General features: G+C 43.9%; 1 protein-coding gene across 2 annotated transcripts in view; it reads right to left on the bottom strand.

Moving 5' to 3' along the window:
- LOC139366920 (RAB11-binding protein RELCH homolog) overlaps nucleotides 1-16,767 on the bottom strand; it is a 64,727-nt gene extending 47,960 nt beyond the window's left edge. For both annotated transcript variants that reach the window (XM_071104674.1, XM_071104675.1), the window contains exons 1-2: nucleotides 16,293-16,767; nucleotides 1,877-1,966 (exon numbers count right to left, since the gene is read on the bottom strand). In XM_071104674.1, coding sequence (XP_070960775.1) covers nucleotides 1,877-1,966; nucleotides 16,293-16,749 — 547 coding nt within the window. In that variant the 5' untranslated portion in view covers nucleotides 16,750-16,767. The remainder of the gene's footprint in view (nucleotides 1-1,876; nucleotides 1,967-16,292) is intronic.
- Between the last annotated feature and the right edge of the window lie 1,468 nt (nucleotides 16,768-18,235).

The following is an 18,235-nucleotide window of genomic DNA, read 5'->3' as shown; positions in this document are numbered from 1 at the left end:
TTTCTAGTCATCATATATGTTCTGAGGTGAGGAGAACAAACGCTAGAATAGGCTAGGCTATATCAGCCTACACCATAACACAGGTCTGTGTAGTGGACAGACACATTGCTCCTCTACTAGTCAGTGGATCCTCTCTGCTCGTAGTCAGTTCATCCTCTCTGCTCTTTAACGTAGTCAGTTCATCCTCTCTGCTCTTTAACCTATTCAGTTCATCCTCTCTGCTCTTTAACGTAGTCAGTTCATCCTCTCTGCTCTTTAACGTAGTCAGTTCATCCTCTCTGACCTTTAACCTATTCAGTTCATCCTCTCTGCTCTTTAACCTATTCAGTTCATCCTCTCTGCTCTTTAACCTATTCAGTTCATCCTCTCTGACCTTTAACCTATTCAGTTCATCCTCTCTGACCTTTAACCTATTCAGTTCATCCTCTCTGACCTTTAACCTATTCAGTTCATCCTCTCTGACCTTTAACCTTTTCAGTTCATCCTCTCTGACCTTTAACGTAGTCAGTTCATCCTCTCTGACCTTTAACCTATTCAGTTCATCCTCTCTGCTCTTTAACCTATTCAGTTCATCCTCTCTGACCTTTAACCTATTCAGTTCATCCTCTCTGACCTTTAACCTATTCAGTTCATCCTCTGACCTTTAACCTATTCAGTTCATCCTCTCTGACCTTTAACCTATACAGTTCATCCTCTCTGACCTTTAACGTAGTCAGTTCATCCTCTCTGCTCTTTAACCTATTCAGTTCATCCTCTCTGCTCTTTAACGTATTCAGTTCATCCTCTCTGCTCTTTAACGTATTCAGTTCATCCTCTCTGACCTTTAACCTATTCAGAGAAGATTAGCTGGTGGGGGTTATGAGAAAAGCTCAGGAAAAAAAGTGTTAATTTTACAACATCCAGTGACATCGACAGCTCCTGTGAGAGAAAATAACACGGTTTCAATTACATTTGAAGAACATGGAGGTAAATCTCTCTAACGCTGTAGCCTCACTAGACAGGCCCATGGAAGGCTATGTAGGTTACTGACAGGGATATTTGAATGGGTAGGTAAATCTGGAATGGAACCATAGTGACGTCATCCTCAGTGAGCTCTACTGGGCTGGTGTGGCCTTATGATGCCACATCATACACGGCTGGAGTACTACTATGATGTCATAAATGGCTGGAGTTCTACTGTGACAAAGGGCTGGAGTGCTACTATGACATCATAAAAGGCTGGATTTACACAGACACCATACAGGGCTGCAGTTATACCGTGACACCATACAGGGCTGCAGTTATACCGTGACACCATACAGGGCTGCAGTTATACCGTGACACCATACAGGGCTGCAGTTATACCGTGACACCATACAGGGCTGTAGTTATACCGTGACACCATACAGGGCTGTAGTTATACCGTGACACCATACAGGGCTGTAGTTATACCGTGACACCATACAGGGCTGTAGTTATACCGTGACATCATACAGGGCTGTAGTTATACCGTGACATCATACAGGGCTGTATTTATACCGTGACATCATACAGTGCTGTAGTTATACCGTGACATCATACAGGGCTGTAGTTATACCGTGACATCATACAGGGCTGTAGTTATACCGTGACATCATACAGGGCTGTAGTTATACCGTGACATCATACAGGGCTGTAGTTATACCGTGACATCATACAGGGATGTAGTTATACCGTGACATCATACAGGGCTGTAGTTATACCGTGACATCATACAGGGCAAGGAAAGGTCCAGTATACTCTGTCTGTATTTCTATCCCTTCCCCTGCTCTTTTCTGTCTGTTGTCTGTTTTGTCTCTCCTTCTTCATGTCCGTCTCTCGATCTCTGCCCGGTCAGGACAGGTACAGCTTGTCTTACCTGCCACCCTCTCATCCGACTCCCGGTTCCCGTCGTCAGAGTAACGGGCGAAGTCCAGAGAGTCCAACGTGCTGATGCTGCCCGCTCGGTCTGTCAGGAGAAAGGCACAGAGAAAGCAATCAAATCATTCAGCCCATTCATATAGTGATCATTACAGTATCCACCACATCACCCTGGCTATAAACAACAGCTTGGGAGAAATCACAACAGACAACATAACACTATATGTGGAGAGTGGACAGGAGAGGACATGGTAGTAGACAACACCTAAACCGGTTTGTTTTCTGGGTTATACATCGTCCTGAGGGGTTTCCTACCAAGCAGGTTTGAGGAGTTAGCGAGGTACAGTGGGGCAAAAAAGTATTTAGTCAGCCACCAATTGTGCAAGTTCTCCCACTTAAAAAGATGAGAGGCCTGTAATTTTCATAATAGGTACACTTCAACTATGTCAGACAAAATGAGAGATATTTTTTTTTTTTATGAATTTATTTGCAAATTATGGTGGAAAATAAGTATTTGGTCAATAACAAAAGTTTCTCAATACTTTGTTATATACCCTTTGTTGGCAATGACAGAGGTCAAACGTTTTCTGTAAGTCTTCACAAGGTTTTCACACACTGTTGCTGGTATTTTGGCCCATTCCTCCATGCAGATCTCCTTTAGAGCAGTGATGTTTGGGGCTGTTGCTGGGCAACACAGACTTTCAACTCCCTCCAAAGATTTTCTATGGGGTTGAAAATCTGGAGACTGGCTAGGCCACTCCAGGACCTTGAAATGCTTCTTTGTGTCAAGAAGCAGTGCGGCTTGGCAGGGTCGTGTTTCGGAGGACGAATGACTTTCGACCTTCGCCACTCCAGAGTCCGTTAGGGAGTTGCAGTGATGGGACAAGACTAACTACCAATTGGATATCACAAAAATTGGTAGAAAAGCAGGGTTCAAAAAAATTATAAAAAAAATACACATTAGTGAATACACATTAGACGTAGTAAAATGTATAGATTTGAAAGAATATTTCCTTTAAAACCGCTTTATTTTCTTTACACCTCAAGACAAAAAATTTCAGGAAATAAGCATTAAACCTGAAAAAGCAGCAATAGTACCATTTGTCCATTTTGAGACGCCGTAGCCGGTATACACTTCCTCAAAATAGTCTGAATTCATCCAAGATAATTCAAGAACTCTGTCATTAATTTTGACATTTTTGTAGAGATCTTAGTGGCACAATTTTACATCTAACTATGATGTTTGGTGCAGTATTTCTCAAGTGAAAACATGTACATGAGGACCAGTCATTTCTTGTTGAATGACAACAGACATTTCACGGAAGAATTCCTACTGTTGACCAATCGCCGACAAGGGGGGAGTAGACTTTGGCTACCGGCTTCGGCTTGCCTCGAGAGAAAAAAATCTTGTGTGCCCGAACAGCCCAAAAAAAGCCTTGCCGAAGTCCAAAACGAACAACAACGTCAAACCGGATGTGATGCTACAGTAATGAATGTGAGTCACATGGTCAGATCTGTGGCCACACAAAGCACACACACTCAGTCCTGTGACTGCCAAGGGAGGGTGTGTGAGAGTGTGTCACTGCCAACTTGTTTGGAACTCTGTGTGTGTGTGTGTGTGTGTGTGTGTTTGTGTGTGCGCGCTCAGGTCTGTGCCCATGGCTTATATTGTCCTCTCTTGTGTTTGAAAACCGACAGCCTGAGGTTTCATATGGCCCCATCTTTCCAGTGTGCTCCCTCCCAATCAATGAGCGCAGTACGTTGTGGGACTCTAATTGCAACAACATTCTCAGTGTCTATTTGGCTGGGGGGTGTTGAGGACACTCTGGTGCTTCAGACAGATCTCAGAATGTCTGGAATCTGTAGGGGATGACAGGATCTTTCACAAAGGAAAGGAGAGAGAGACAGTGAGAGAGGGGAGTGAGAGCGAGAGGCACAACAAGTGTCTGACTGTCATCCCCACAGTGACCGTACGTACATATCCCAACCAGAAGCCATGGATTACAGGCAACATCCGCTCCGAGCCAAAGGCTAGATGCTCCTTATAGGACACATCACTGCACTCGATACGCTTCTGTAAACTGATCATCTCTGTATACCCGTCACAAGACCCACTGGTTGTTGTTCATTTATAAAACCCTCTTAGGCCTCACTCCCCCCATCTGAGATATCTACTGCAGCCCTCATCCTCCACATACCAAACACCCAGTCACATTCTGTTAAAGATTCCCAAAGCACACACATCCATGGGTCGCTCGTCTTTTCAGTTCACTGCAGCTAGCGACTGGAACGAGCTGCAACAAACACTCAAACTGGACAGTTTTATCGCAATCTCTTCATTCAAAGACTCAATCATGGACACTCTTACTGACAGTTGTGGCTGCTTTGCGTAATGTATTGTTGTCTCTACCTTCTTGCACTTTGTGCTGTTTTCTATGCCCAACAATGTTTGTACACTTTTGTGCTGCTGCCATGTTGTTGTCATGTGCTGCTGCCATGTTGTTGTCATGTGCTGCTGCCATGTTGTTGTCATGTGCTGCTACCATGTTGTTGTCATGTGTTGCTACCATGTTGTTGTCATGTGTTGCTGCCATGTTGTCATGTGTTGCTGCCATGTTGTGTTATCGCCTTAGGTCTCTCGTTATGTAGTGTTGTCTCTGGTTGTGATTTGTCCTATATTTTTAGTTTATTTATTATTAATCCTGCAGGAGGCCTTTTGCCTTTTGGTAGGTCGTCATTGTAAATAAGAATGTGTTCTTAACTGACTAGTTAAATAAAGATTAAATAAAAATATTAAATAAATAGAGCTGCCGCCTTAAAGGAGCGGGACACTTATAAGAAATACTGCTATGCTCTCAGACGATCCATCAAACAGGAAAAGCACCACTACAGGACAAAGATGGAATCGTACCACACCGGCTGTGACGCTTGTCGGATGTGGCAAGGCTTGAAAAATATTATTGACTAAAGGGAAGCACAGACACATGTTTCCCAGTGACACGAGCCTACCAGACGAGCTAAATGCCTTTTATGCTCACGTCGAGCCAAGAAACACTGAAGCACGCATGAGAGCACCAGCTGTTCCAGACAACTGTGTGATCACGCTCTCCGTAGCCGATGTGAGCAAAACCTTTAAAAACAGGTCAACATTCACAAAGCCGCGGGGCCAGACGGATTACCAGGACGTGTACTGCAAGCATGACAGGACCAACTGGCTAGTGTCTTCACTGACATTTTCAACCTCTCCCTGATTGAGTCTGTAATACCAACATGTTTCAAACAGATCACCATAGTCCCTGTGCCCAAGAAAGCGAAAGTAACCTGCCTAAATGATTACCGTTCTGTAGCACTCACGTCGGATAGCCATGAAGTGCTTTGAAAGGCTGGTGACGGCTCACATCAACACCATCATGCCGGAAACCGTAGACCCACTCAAATCTGCATACCGCCCAAACAGATCCACAGATGATGCAATCTCTATTGCACTCCACACTGCCCTTTCCCACCTGGACAAAAGGAACACCTATGTGAGAATGCTATTCAGTGACTACAACTCAGCGTTCAACACCATTGTGCCCACAAAGCTTATCACTAAGCTAAGGACCCTGAGCCTAAACACCTCCCTCTGCAACTGGATCCTGGACTTCCTGACAGGCCGCACCCAGGTGGTAAGGTAAGGCAGCAACATATCTGCCACGCTGATCCTCAACACTGGGGCTCCTCAGGGGTGCATGCCCCTCCTGTACTCCCTGTTCACCCACAACTGCGTGGCCAAGCACAACTCCAACACCATCATTAAGTTTGCTGATGACACAACAGTGGTAGGCCTGATTACCGACAACGATGAGACAGCCTATTGGGAGGTCAGAGACCTGGCAGTGTGGTGCCAAGACAACAACCTCTCCCTCAATGTGAGAAAGACAAAGGAGATGATTGTGGACTACAGGAAAAGGAGGGCTGGATAGGCCCTCATTAACATCGACGGGACTGAAGTGGAGCAGGTTGAGAGTTAAGTTCCTTGGTGTCCACATCACCAACAAACTATCATGGTCCAAACACACCAAGACAGCTGTGAAGAGGGCAGGACAACACCTTTCCCTCCTCAGGAGACTGAAAAGATTTGGCATGGGTCCCCAGATCCTCAAAAAGTTCTACAGCTGTACCCTCGTGAGCATCCCGACTGGTTGCATCACTGCCTGGTAAGGCAACTGCCCGGCATCTGACCGTAAGGCACTACAGAGGGTAGTGCGTAGGGCCCAGTACATCACTGGGGCCAAGTCTCCTGACATCCAGAAATTCTGTACCAGGCAGTGTCAGAGGAAGGACCTACAAATTGTCAAAGACTCCAGTCATAAACTGTTCTCTAAGCTACCGCATGGGAAGCGGTACCAGAGCGCCAAGTCTAGGACCAAAAGGCTCCTTAACCGCTTCTACCCCCAAGCCATAAGACTGCTGAACAATTAATCAAATGGTCACCCATACATATTGACCCCCACCGCCCCTTAGCAGAAGTGTAAAAACAATTTGTTGTTTATCATCTATGCATAGTCACTTTACAAATGGACCTGGACTCACCTGTATCCCTGCACATGGGGCACCGGTACCAAGTCCATGTACATAACAATAACGAGGCTACATACAGGGACTTGGTACCGGTGCCCCCTGTATGTCGTAATACGTTATTGTTATGTACATGGACTTGGTACCGGTGCCCCCTGTATGTCGTAATACGTTATTGTTATGTACATGGACTTGGTACCGGTGCCCCCTGTATGTAGTAATACATTATTGTTATGTACATGGACTTGGTACCGGTGCCCCCTGTATGTCGCCTCGTTGTTATGTACATGGACTTGGTGCCCCCTGTATGTCGCCTCGTTGTTATGTACATGTTGGTACCGGTGCCCCCTGTATGTCGCCTCGTTGTTATGTACATGTTGGTACCGGTGCCCCCTGTATGTCGCCTCGTTGTTATGTACTTTTGTGTTACTTTTTTGATTATTATTATTTTTTACTTGACTTTATTTAGTAAATATTTTATTAACTCCATTTCTTGAACTGCATTGTTGGTGAAGTTCTTGTAAGTAAACATGTCACAGTAAGTTCTACACCTGTTGTAATCGACGCATGAGACAAATAAAATTGGTTTTGATTTGACTGACAGGTAGGGCATTAGGGTGACGATTAGGGAATTTGGGGTATTAATTAATTGTCCTGCAAATAGCCACGGTTATTGTCATAAATTGTCATTTTAATTTTTTAAAAAGATATATGTTTTGAGCTTGTAATGCATCTTAGAAAAGTCGCTACGAAACACCTAATGAATACAACACAGCTCTGGTGACGCCCAGCTCCAAAACTAATGGTTCTGACCGCCGGAAACTGTTGGAAATGAAGGTTCTCCTCCCAACCGTGCCCATCTGCTCCTAATATGATTACCAACACTGCCCAATTCATGTCAAACTTAAAACTGCTTTGGGTAAACTTTATCTACTTGAATATTAAGTTGAATCCCTCCTTCCTCCGAAAATGTATGTTTTAAGACAGTTATTACAATCAGTTCACGATTATTGTCCATAATTGTCGGTTACATAATTATACAATAATTGTGCCAGTCCTACTGACAGTAAATCAGAGTCAATATTATGATAGATCTATTCTACAGCATGATAGCTGAATTATCAAGTACAGACAGTGCAGGCCTATTGACTGAGATGCGCACACACACACACACACACACACAGAACAGAAACAGGTGGAGCAGACCCAAATGTCCCACAGTGTGATTAAATCAGCCTCTCCCAGCCCTGCAGCAAATCTGTGTCTGTGTGTGCTTTTTTCTTACTGTGTGCATGTTTGTGTGTGTTATTTCTTCTAACCTATTAAGTGTGTGTGTGTTCTTCTTGCTCTGAGTGAGCAAGTGTGTGCTTGACTGCGTGTTCCTAGCGCCCAAGAAAGCAGGGTAGTAGGCTAGGCCTTGGCTAAGTCTTTTCAACGAACAGAATGGCTAGCTAAAACAGAGCGCTAATGCTAACAGCTTAGTCTCTGATTGAACTGGGCGTTGAGCAAGCAGATTGTAGCGAGATGCTAATCAGCTAGCCACTGAGGAGAAAACTATGAGCTGGGTAGAGGGGGAGAGTGGGCAAGAGGAACATTGTGCAAATGGGTGGAGGGGCTCATCCAGCTACTCTTGCTCAATGAGCAGCCTAACCTGAGAACTTGTATTAAGTCCTGGAATTAGGCCTAAATGTTTAGGCTTCAGCTCAGTGGGCTATGGTGTTGAGTTGTGCAGTGGCCTGCAGCAGCAAATGAACAGAGCACCATGCTAGCTGCTAAGTCTGTTAAATTAGCAGGGTGGTGACAGGTGACAGAGAGCTAGCCAGATCATAGTGCTAACAGCAACAAGTGACCCTTTTGATGCCTAGCCTATGAGACGGTTTCTTTACTCTGACCGTTTCCTACATGGTTTTCCACGTGGTGCAGGACACCTCTGTTAGGTCTACATGATGTGCCACCAATGGAGCAGCTAATGCACAACGTTAGAATATAATACAACCATTTCTATATTTTTATGGGCCCTAAAACTCCTCTATCATTCTAGTTGTTCAGCCTGCTTGAAACCTGGAAAGAGTGAGCAGAGGCGGCAAGGGCAAGGAAACCCTCCCCTGGGCTGGGTGTAGGCCCCGTTGACCCTAGGGGCAGACCCTCAAGCTGTCCCCCTCTCGGTCTTCTCTCGCCTCCTGTTTATCAGTGAAGTAAACACAATAGAGGACAGGTGGAGTTCCTCTCAGCATCCTGTTCCTAACCATAACACTGTGGGGTGAAATGCTAAGCTGACCATAGATCAGTGTCTCAGAGCAACTTCATCCAAGCCCTCACCCATCCTTAGAGATCAAATTTTTAAAAATCCAATCAAATTGTATTTGTCACATGCTTTGTAAACAGACTAACAGTGAATAATAACTTACAGGCCCTTCTCTACAATGCAGAGAAAAAATAAAATAATAACAACACAAGCAATGCCCCCTGGGATACCTCAGTCCTCCAGCTCCACGGCAACCAGCGAGGCGCCACAGACAGAAGCCATTAGGCTTAGCCATGAGCTGAACAATGTCTGCTATACATAGAGGCTAGTAGGCTATCATGACAAGCATCCTTACGTCCTCCCTCCCAAGACAGCCTAATAAGCACTGATTTCACATGGCTGTACAGGTGCAAGCTGTATAGTGGAACCCCTGCTTTCACCTATCCAGTTGTGTTAGATCGGGAAGGACTAAGTACGGCGAGTGGGAGGCACATAACACAATCATGGAAATGCAGTTTACACAGCTCAGGCTTCTATTCTTATCATAGCTCTTATCAGTAGAAAGGGATGGAAATAAGGTCACCAGCCTTGATTGTTGCTAAAACAGTACGACACAGAATACAGATCAGAACTAGGAATGCATTCCTGTGTTCATTGGTGCAACATGTCGAAGAACCCATGCCCCTAAGACTTGGGGCAATTGAATGTTCGGTTTGCTGATGTAGAAGTAGTCCATTTGTGTCAGCATACCATTGTGTTGTGTGTGTGTGTGTGTCAAATCTATTCTAGAAAAAGGGGGAAGGGGACTAATACCACAGAAGGAGACAACCATCTTCCTACCCATCTACTCCACTTTCCTCTTCAGCTTTTAGGCATGTAGGCCATGTGAATTATCCTGGTCCCATACACTATGTATTGCTCTTCTATCGTTGTCATGCCGAGGGGACACAGAGAGGAGTTATAATAGAGAGATAGAGACAGTCAGAAACAGCAAGAAACCGCTACAGGCAGCAAGAGACCGCTACAGCTAGAGACAGCTACAGACAGCTTGAGAGAGTTGAAGGCAGTAAGAGACAGCTACAGACAGCAAGAGACCGCGACAGCTAGAGACAGCCAGACAGCTTGAGACAGTTGAAGGCAGTAAGAGACAGCTACAGACAGCTTGTATGGCCTACATACAAGAGCCCATAATGTCAAAGTGGATTTTTTTTAATGTTTTATTTTCCCCCACCTTTATTTAACCAGGTTACTACATAAGTCCATGTGTGTTATTTCACAGTTTTGATGTCTTCACGAATACTCTATAGAATAGACACCCTTTGCCTTTAACCAGGTCGGCTAGTGGAGAACACCTTTATTTAACCAGGTCGGCTAGTGGAGAACACCTTTATTTAACCAGGTCGGCTAGTGGAGAACACCTTTATTTAACCAGGTCGGCTAGTGGAGAACACCTTTATTTAACCAGGTCGGCCAGTGGAGAACACCTTTATTTAACCAGGTCGGCCAGTGGAGAACACCTTTATTTAACCAGGTCGGCCAGTGGAGAACACCTTTATTTAACCAGGTCGGCCAGTGGAGAACAAGTTCTCATTTACAACTGCGACCTGGCCAAGATAAAGCAAAACAGTGCAACAAACAACACAGAGTTACACATGGACTAAACAAAAGTGCAGTCAATAACACAATATATATATTTAAATCTATATACAGTGTGTGCAAATGGCGTGAGGTGGTAAGGCAATAAATAGGCCATAGTAGCGAAGTAATTACAATTTAGCAAATTAACACTGGAGTGATAGATGTGCAGATGATGTGCAAGTAGAAATACTGTTGTGCAAAAGAGCAGAAAAGTAAATAAAAAGCAATATGGGGATGAGGTAGGTAGATTGGATGGGCTATTCACAGATGGACTATGTACAGCTGCAGCGATTGGTAAGCTGCTCAGATAGCTGATGTTTAAAGTTAGTGAGAGAAATATAAGTCTCCAACTTCAGCGAATCTTGCAATTTGTTCCAGTCATTGGCAGCAGAGAACTGGAAGGAAAGGCAGACAAAAGGAGGTGTTGGCTTTGGGGATGACCAGTGAGATATACCTGCTGGAGTGCGTGCTACGGGTGGGTGTTGTTATGGTGACCAGTGAGCTGAGAAAAGGCGGAGCTTTACCTAGCAAAGAATTACAGATGACCTGGAGCCAGTGGGTCTGGCAACGGATATGTAGCAAGGGCCATCCGACTAGAGCATACAGGTCGCAGTGGTGGGTGGTATATGGGGCTTTGGTGGCAAAACGGATGGCACTGTGATAGACTGCATTCAGTTTGCGGAGTAGAGTTTGAGGCTATTTTGTAAATGACATCGCCGAAGTCTAGGATCGGTAGGATAGTCAGTTTTACGAGGGTATGTTTGGCGGCGTAAGTGAAGGAGGCCTTGTTGCAAAATAGGAAGCAGATTCTAGATGTAATTTTGGATTGGAGATGTTTAATATGAGTCTGGAAGGAGAGTTTACAGTCTAGCCAGACACCTAGGTATTTGTTGTTGTCCACATATTCTAAGTCAGGGCCGTCCAGAGTATTGATGCTAGTCTGGCAGTGAAAGGTTGAAAAGCATGCATTTAGTTTTACTAGCATTTAAGAGCAGTTGGAGGCACCGTAAGGAGTGTTGTGTGGCATTGAAGCTCGTTTGGAGGTTTGTTAACAGTGTCCAAAGGGGCAAATGTATACAGAATGGTGTCGTCTACGTAGAGGTGGATCAGAGAATCACCTGCAGCGAGAGCAACATCATTGATAAATACAGAGAAAAGAGTCGGCCCAAGAATTGAACCCTGTGGTACCCCATAGAGACTGCCAGAGGTCCGGACAACAGGCCCTCCGATTTGACACACTGAAGTCTGTCTGAGAAGTAGTTGGTGAACCAGGCGAGGCAGTCATATGAGAAACCAAGGCTGTTGAGTATGCCGATAAGAATACCGTGATTTACAAAGTCGAAAGCCTTGGCCAGGTTGATGAAGACGGCTGCACAGTACGGTCTTTTATCAATGGCAGTTATGATATCGTTTAGTACCTTGAGCGTGGCCCGTGACCAGCTCGGATTGCACAGCGGAGAAGGTACGATGGGATTCGAAATGGTCAGTGATCTGTTTATTAACTTGGCTTTCGAAGACTTTAGAAAGGCAGGGCAGGATAGATGTGGGTCTATAACAGTTTGGGTCTAGAGTGTAATCCCCCTTTGAAGCGGGGGATGACCACGGCAGCTTTCCAATCTTTAGGGATCTCGGACAATACGAAAGAGAGGCTGAACTGACTGGTAATAGGGGTTGCAACAATGGCGGCGGATAATTTTAGAAAGAGAGGGAATTTTGTTTGAAATTATTACAAATTAGTTGAAAAGCTGAAATGTCTTGAGTCAATAAGTATTCAACCCCTTTGTTATGGCAAACCTAAATAAGTTCAGGAGTAAATATGTACTTAAGAAGATGCATGGACTGTGTGCAATAATGGTGTTTAACATGATTTATGAATGACTGCCTCATCTCTGTACCCCATGCATACAATTATCTGGAAGGTCCCTCAGTTGAGCAGTGATTTTCAAACAGAGACTTAACCACAAAGACTAAGGATCTTTTCCAATATCCCCACAAAGGGAACCAATTGATAGATTTGTTTTTACCAAAGGAAGCATTGAATATCCCTTTGAGCATGGTAAAGTTATTAATTACACTTGACTACAAAGATACAGGCATCCTTCCTAACACAGTTGCTGGAGAAAAAGGAAACCACTCAGGTATTTCACAATGAGGCCAATGATGACTATAAAACAGTTGCAGAGTTTAATGGCTGTGATATGAGAAAACATAGGATGGATCAACAACATTGTAGTTACTCCACAATACTAACCTAATTGACCGAGTGAAAATAAGGAAGTGTGCATCCTGTTTGCAACAAGGTATTAAAGTAATACTGCAAAAAACGATTTGTCCTGAAAACAAAGTGTTATGTTTGGGGCAAATCCAATACAACACATTAGAGTACCACTCTCCATATTTTCAAGAATAGTGGTGGCTGCATCATGTAATGGGTATGCTTCTAATCATTCAGGACTGGGGAAGTTTTCAGGATAAAAAAATACATGTAATGGTGCTAAACACAGGCAATTTCAGTCTGCTTATCACCAGACACTGGGAGATTAAATGACTTTTCAGCAGGTGAATAACCTAAAACACGGCCAAATCGACACAGAAGTTGCTTACAAGAAGACAGTGAATGTTGCTGGGTGGCCAAGTTACAGTGTGGACTTAAATCTGCTTGAAAATCTATGGCACGACCTGTCTAGCAATGATCAAAAACCAATTAGACAGAGCTTGAACATTGCACAATCCAGGTGTGGAAAACTCAGACTTACACAGAAAAACTGAATGCTGTAATTGCTACCAAAGGTGCTTCTACAAAGTTGACTCAGGGTTGTGAATACTTACAGTACCAGTCAAAAGTTTGACACACCTACTCACTCAAGGGTTTTTCTTTATTTGGACTAGTTTCTACACAGTAGAATAATAGTGAAGACATCAAAACTATGAAATAACACAAATGGAATCATGTAGTAACCAAAAAAAGAAAAAAAAAAGTGTTCAAGTCAAAATATATTTTAGATTCTACAAAATAGACACCCTTTGCCTTTAACAGCTTTGCACACTTGGCATTCTTTCAACCAGCTTCATCTGGAAAACTTTTCCAACAGTCTTTAAGGAGTTCCCACATATGCCGAGCACTTGTTGGCTGCTTTTCCATCACTGTGCGGTCCAACTCATCCAAAACCATCTCAATTGGGTTGAGGTCAGGTGATTGTGGAGGCCAGGTCATCTGATGCAGCACTCCATTACTCACCATCTTGGTCAAATAGCCCTTACACATCATGGAGGTGTGTTGGGTCATTGTCCTGTTGAAAAACAAATGATAGTCCCACTAAGTACAAACTAGATAGGATGGTCGTTCTCGCTGCAGAATGCTGTAGTAGCCATGCTGGTTAAGTGTGCCTTGAATTCTAAATAATCCATCACTGACAGTGTCACCAGCAACGCAGCCCCACACCATCACATCTCCTCCTCCTCCATGCTTCACGGTGGGGTTCAAACCAAAAATCTCAAATTTGGACTCATCAGACTAAAAGACAGATTTAAACCGGTCTAATGTCCATTGCTCGTGTTTCTTAGATCAAGCAAGTCTCCTCTTATTGGTGTCCTTTAGTAGTGGTTTCTTTGCAGCAATTCGACCATGAAGGCCTGATTCACGCAATCTCCTCTGAACAGTTGATGTTGAGATGTGTCTGTTACTTGAACTCTGAAGCATTTATTTGGGCTGCAATTTCTGATGCTGGTAACTCTAATGAACTTATCCTCTGCAGCAGAGGTAACTCTGGGTCTTCCGTTCCTGTGGTGGTCCTCATGAGAGCCAGTTTCATCAGAGCTCGACTGCGCTTGAAACTTTCAAAGTTCTTGAAATGTTCCGTTTTGACTGACCTTCATGTCTTAAAGTAATGACGGACAGTTGTTTCTCTTTGCTTATTTGAGCTGTTTTTGTCATAATATGGACTTGGTCTTTTACCAAATAGGGCTAATGTATTTTCTGTATACCCTCCTTACCTTGTCACAACACAACTGATTGGCTCAAACGCATTAAGGAAAGAAATTCCACAAATTAACTTTTAACAAGGCACACCTGTTAATTGAAATGCAATCCAGGTGACTACCTCATGAAGCTGGATGAGAGAATGCCAAGAGTGTGCAAAGCGGTCATCAAGAATCACAAATATAAAATATTTATTTAACCATTTTTTGGTTACTACATGAGTCCATGTGTGTTATTTCACAGTTTTGATGTCTTCACGAATACTCTACAATGTAGAAAATAGCAAAAATAAATTAAAACTCTTGAATGAGTAGGTGTGTCCAAACCTTTGACTGGTACTGTATGTCAATTTCTGTATTTAATTTTTCACTAAATATGCAAAAATGTCTAAAAACATGTTTTTACTTTGCCATTATGTGGTATTGAGTGATGGGTGAAAATTTGTTTTATTTATTTATTTTGAATTTAGTCTATAAAACAAATAAAACGTGGAATAAATCAAGGGGTATGAATAGTTTCTGAAGGCACTGTATAGGCAGATAATGACAGCTACAGGCAGTTAGAGATAGACAGAAGAAAGATAGGCCTAGTTAGTGTTTGAGTAGCCTGTATAGCCATCTTCAGCAGCAGCCTACATGACGCCAAGATGCAAATATCTCAATTACTAGACTGGTATAAAGAAGTAACTCTAGCTGTTCATAGTCACTACTATTCTGGTTCGTGGACTACAGGAAATGGAGTGCCAAGCACGTCTCCATTCACATCGACAGGCTGTAGTGGAACGGGTCATGGGCTTCATGGTTCTCTGTGTCTACGTCACTAAGGATTTATCATGGTCCAAACACACCAACACAGTAGTGAAGAGGGCACGACAACGCCTCTACCCCCGCCTCTACCCCCTCAGGAGGCTGAAATTATTTTGCATGAGCCCTCAGATCCTCAAAGAGTTCAACAGCTGCACAATCAAGAACATGCTGACTGGCTGCATCACCGCTTGGTATGGCAACTGCTTGGCGCTACAGGGTAGTGGGTACAGACTCATACCTCACTGGAGCCAAGCTCCCTACCATCCAGGACCTCTATACCAGGCGGTGTCAGATGAAGGACCAAAAAAAACTGTCAAAGACTCCAGCCACAGACTGTTCTCTTTGCTACCGCAGGGCAAGTGGAACCAACAGGAACCGGGGAAGTTTCTACCCCAACGCCATAAGCATTCTAAACAAGACTGCTAGTTAGCAAATGGCTACCTGGACAGCCTGCATGTACCTTTTTAAGCACAAACTCTCTTGCATTGACTATGCACACACACTGGACTCCACCCACACACTGGACACCCCAACACACACATAACATGCACACACATGCATACTGAAGCCACACACACGTTCACACACACTGCTGCTAGTCCCTTTAGCCCTACCTATATGTACAGTACATAACTACCTCAGTTGCCTTGCTCCCCTGCACATCGATTTATTTATTTGTCTTCTACTCCATATTTACAGCCATGTTATTTTTACTCGTTATTCACCGTGTCACTATTTCTATTCTTAATTAAAATGTTTTGTATTATCTTTAACTCTGCATTGTTGGAAAAGGACCCATAAGTAAGTATTTCACTGTTAGCGTTCACCTGTTGTCTACGAAGCTTGTTTTATTTGATTTGGTTCCATCTGTTCCAAGCCAGCTGGCACCTAGGGGAGAAACTCTTCTCACAGGCTAACACGGGTAGGTGAGATAACTCTGTATGATTAGTAAATTATCCGTTGTTTCCACTGCTATTGTCTAATCTAGTTAGCTAACGAGAGAGAAAAACAGGTGTCGTATCGAATTTCGTTTATTCTACATAGCCAGAGCAATGTTGGCTGACAAGCACAGTGCCAACATTGTTTCCCCATTGAATAACAGGCTGTCTGCTAACTAGCTAGCACATAAAGCCATCTAAATTATAATTAATTTAGGTTACAAATGAGCAAATAGCTATTTACTTACTTAGCGGTCCACCTGGCCCCAGTCCTTGGTCTTTACAAGCTGGTGGAGTGCCGCTTTGCCTCTCGAAATTGCCCGGGTTGGAGAAATAGTCCCGCAACCGGGGAAGCTCCCTCCCTGACTCCAACAATTCGGTATGAAATTCAAGAGCGGTGAGGATGTATTGATCCCGTATTAGCTGAGCAGCAATCACATCTACAGATACCCGAGTCTCTGCCAAGCCGCTTGGCATTGCTGCGGCTGCTACCGAGATGCCTTCCACACTTGGGCTGGTCCGGGTGCTGGACAGCAGAAGGGCCGGGGGCTCGGCGTCCGCCTGCGGGGAGAAGGGGTTGTTGGACGGGAGCCCTGGCGCTCCATCGCTAAGGCTCCTTTCGGCATCAACCCCGTCCTCTGCTCTCTGCTCTGCCGCATCTTCAGAATCGCTCAGATTAAACGGGTTGACGCTATCCGCCGCCATTTTTCTAATATGAAGATTTACCCTAGCTAGCTAGAAAGCCATCCGTCCAGGAAGAGGGGTCCAATTTTAAACTATCTGCCCGTCTTTCCCCGATCAGCTGAAAGGGGTTGAATGCAGGGAAGGGTTTGGTTGAATGTCATTCCAGCACCCGCCTCTTCCATTGAATAGTGGGATTAGATTGGATACGGGAGAGGTTAAGAAGAAACTACGAGAAGGGTGGGCGGCAATTCGGGGCGTTCCTGCATGTGGTCATTTCTGCGTCTGCAGGAACACCTCGTTATACTTGCATTGGACCGTCATTATGAAAACATTTGATTTAACCTTTATTTAACTTGGCAAGTCAGTTGAGAACAAATTCTTATTTTATATTGATGGTATACCCCGGCTAAGCCCTCCCCTAATAATTTAAAGCTGCAATATGTCACTTTTTGGGTGACCCGATCAAATTCACATAGGAATTTGAGTTATCGATCAGTCATTCTCATTGAAAGTAAGTCTAAGAGGGTGTAGATCTGTTCTATGTTCTCTATTTAAGTGATAATGTCAGAGAAGCTGGTGTTTGGAGGATATATTGGCACTGGTGTTGTTCATCTCCAGCAAGTAAATTGTGCCAATACAGTGAGGGAAAAAAAGTATTTGATCCCCTGCTGATTTTGTACGTTTGCCCACTGACAAAGAAATGATCAGTCTAGAATTTTAATGGTAGGTTTATTTGAACAGCGAGAGACAGAATAACAACAAAAAACTGAAAAATGCATGTAAAAAATGTTATACATTGATTTGCATTTTAATGAGGGAAATTGTCCTCGTCAACACTCACACCTGTGTTAACGAGAGAATCACTGACATGACGTCAGCTGGTCCTTTTGTGGCAGGGCTGAAATGCAGTGGACATGTTTTTTAGGGATTCAGTTCATTTGCATGGCAAAGAGGGACTTTGCAATTCATCTGATCACTCTTCATAACATTCTGGAGTATATGCAAATTGCCATCATACAAACTGAGGCAGCAGACTTTGTGAAAATTAATATTTGTGCCATTCTCAAAACTTTTGGCCACAACTGTAGTTCTCAGCCCCTTCCTCTTCGATGTGCACAACTCTGAAAAGACTGGATACATGCAAGCAATATGGCAAGAGTACGAAGCACTGTAAAATGTAAATGTGTCATCTCTCTCTCTCTCTCTCTCTTGTCGGTGAGCTGGGTCGTTTGTTTCTGGCCACGTTTCCCATGATGCCAGTTGTGGGGAGAGAACCCAACGTTCACATGGTGTAAGTATTCTAACCTCCCTACGACATTACACTAATGCTTCATGGCACTCTTTCTAAATCAGCATTCTATCCATCCATCTATCCATCTATCTATCCATCCATCCATCCATCCATCTCTCTCTCGTTCCTGTGCAGGTGTTCTCTCCCTGTTCATCTCTGTCTTTTACCTCTGGTCGGCAATGAAACAGACTATACTACACCTGACTGACCTTTACC

Source organism: Oncorhynchus clarkii, chromosome 15, assembly GCF_045791955.1.
Source record: "Oncorhynchus clarkii lewisi isolate Uvic-CL-2024 chromosome 15, UVic_Ocla_1.0, whole genome shotgun sequence".
In the NCBI taxonomy this organism is placed as follows: domain Eukaryota; kingdom Metazoa; phylum Chordata; class Actinopteri; order Salmoniformes; family Salmonidae; genus Oncorhynchus; species Oncorhynchus clarkii.
The sequence above is the reverse complement of the archived record's forward strand: the minus strand, read 5'-3'. Positions and strand labels throughout refer to the sequence as shown.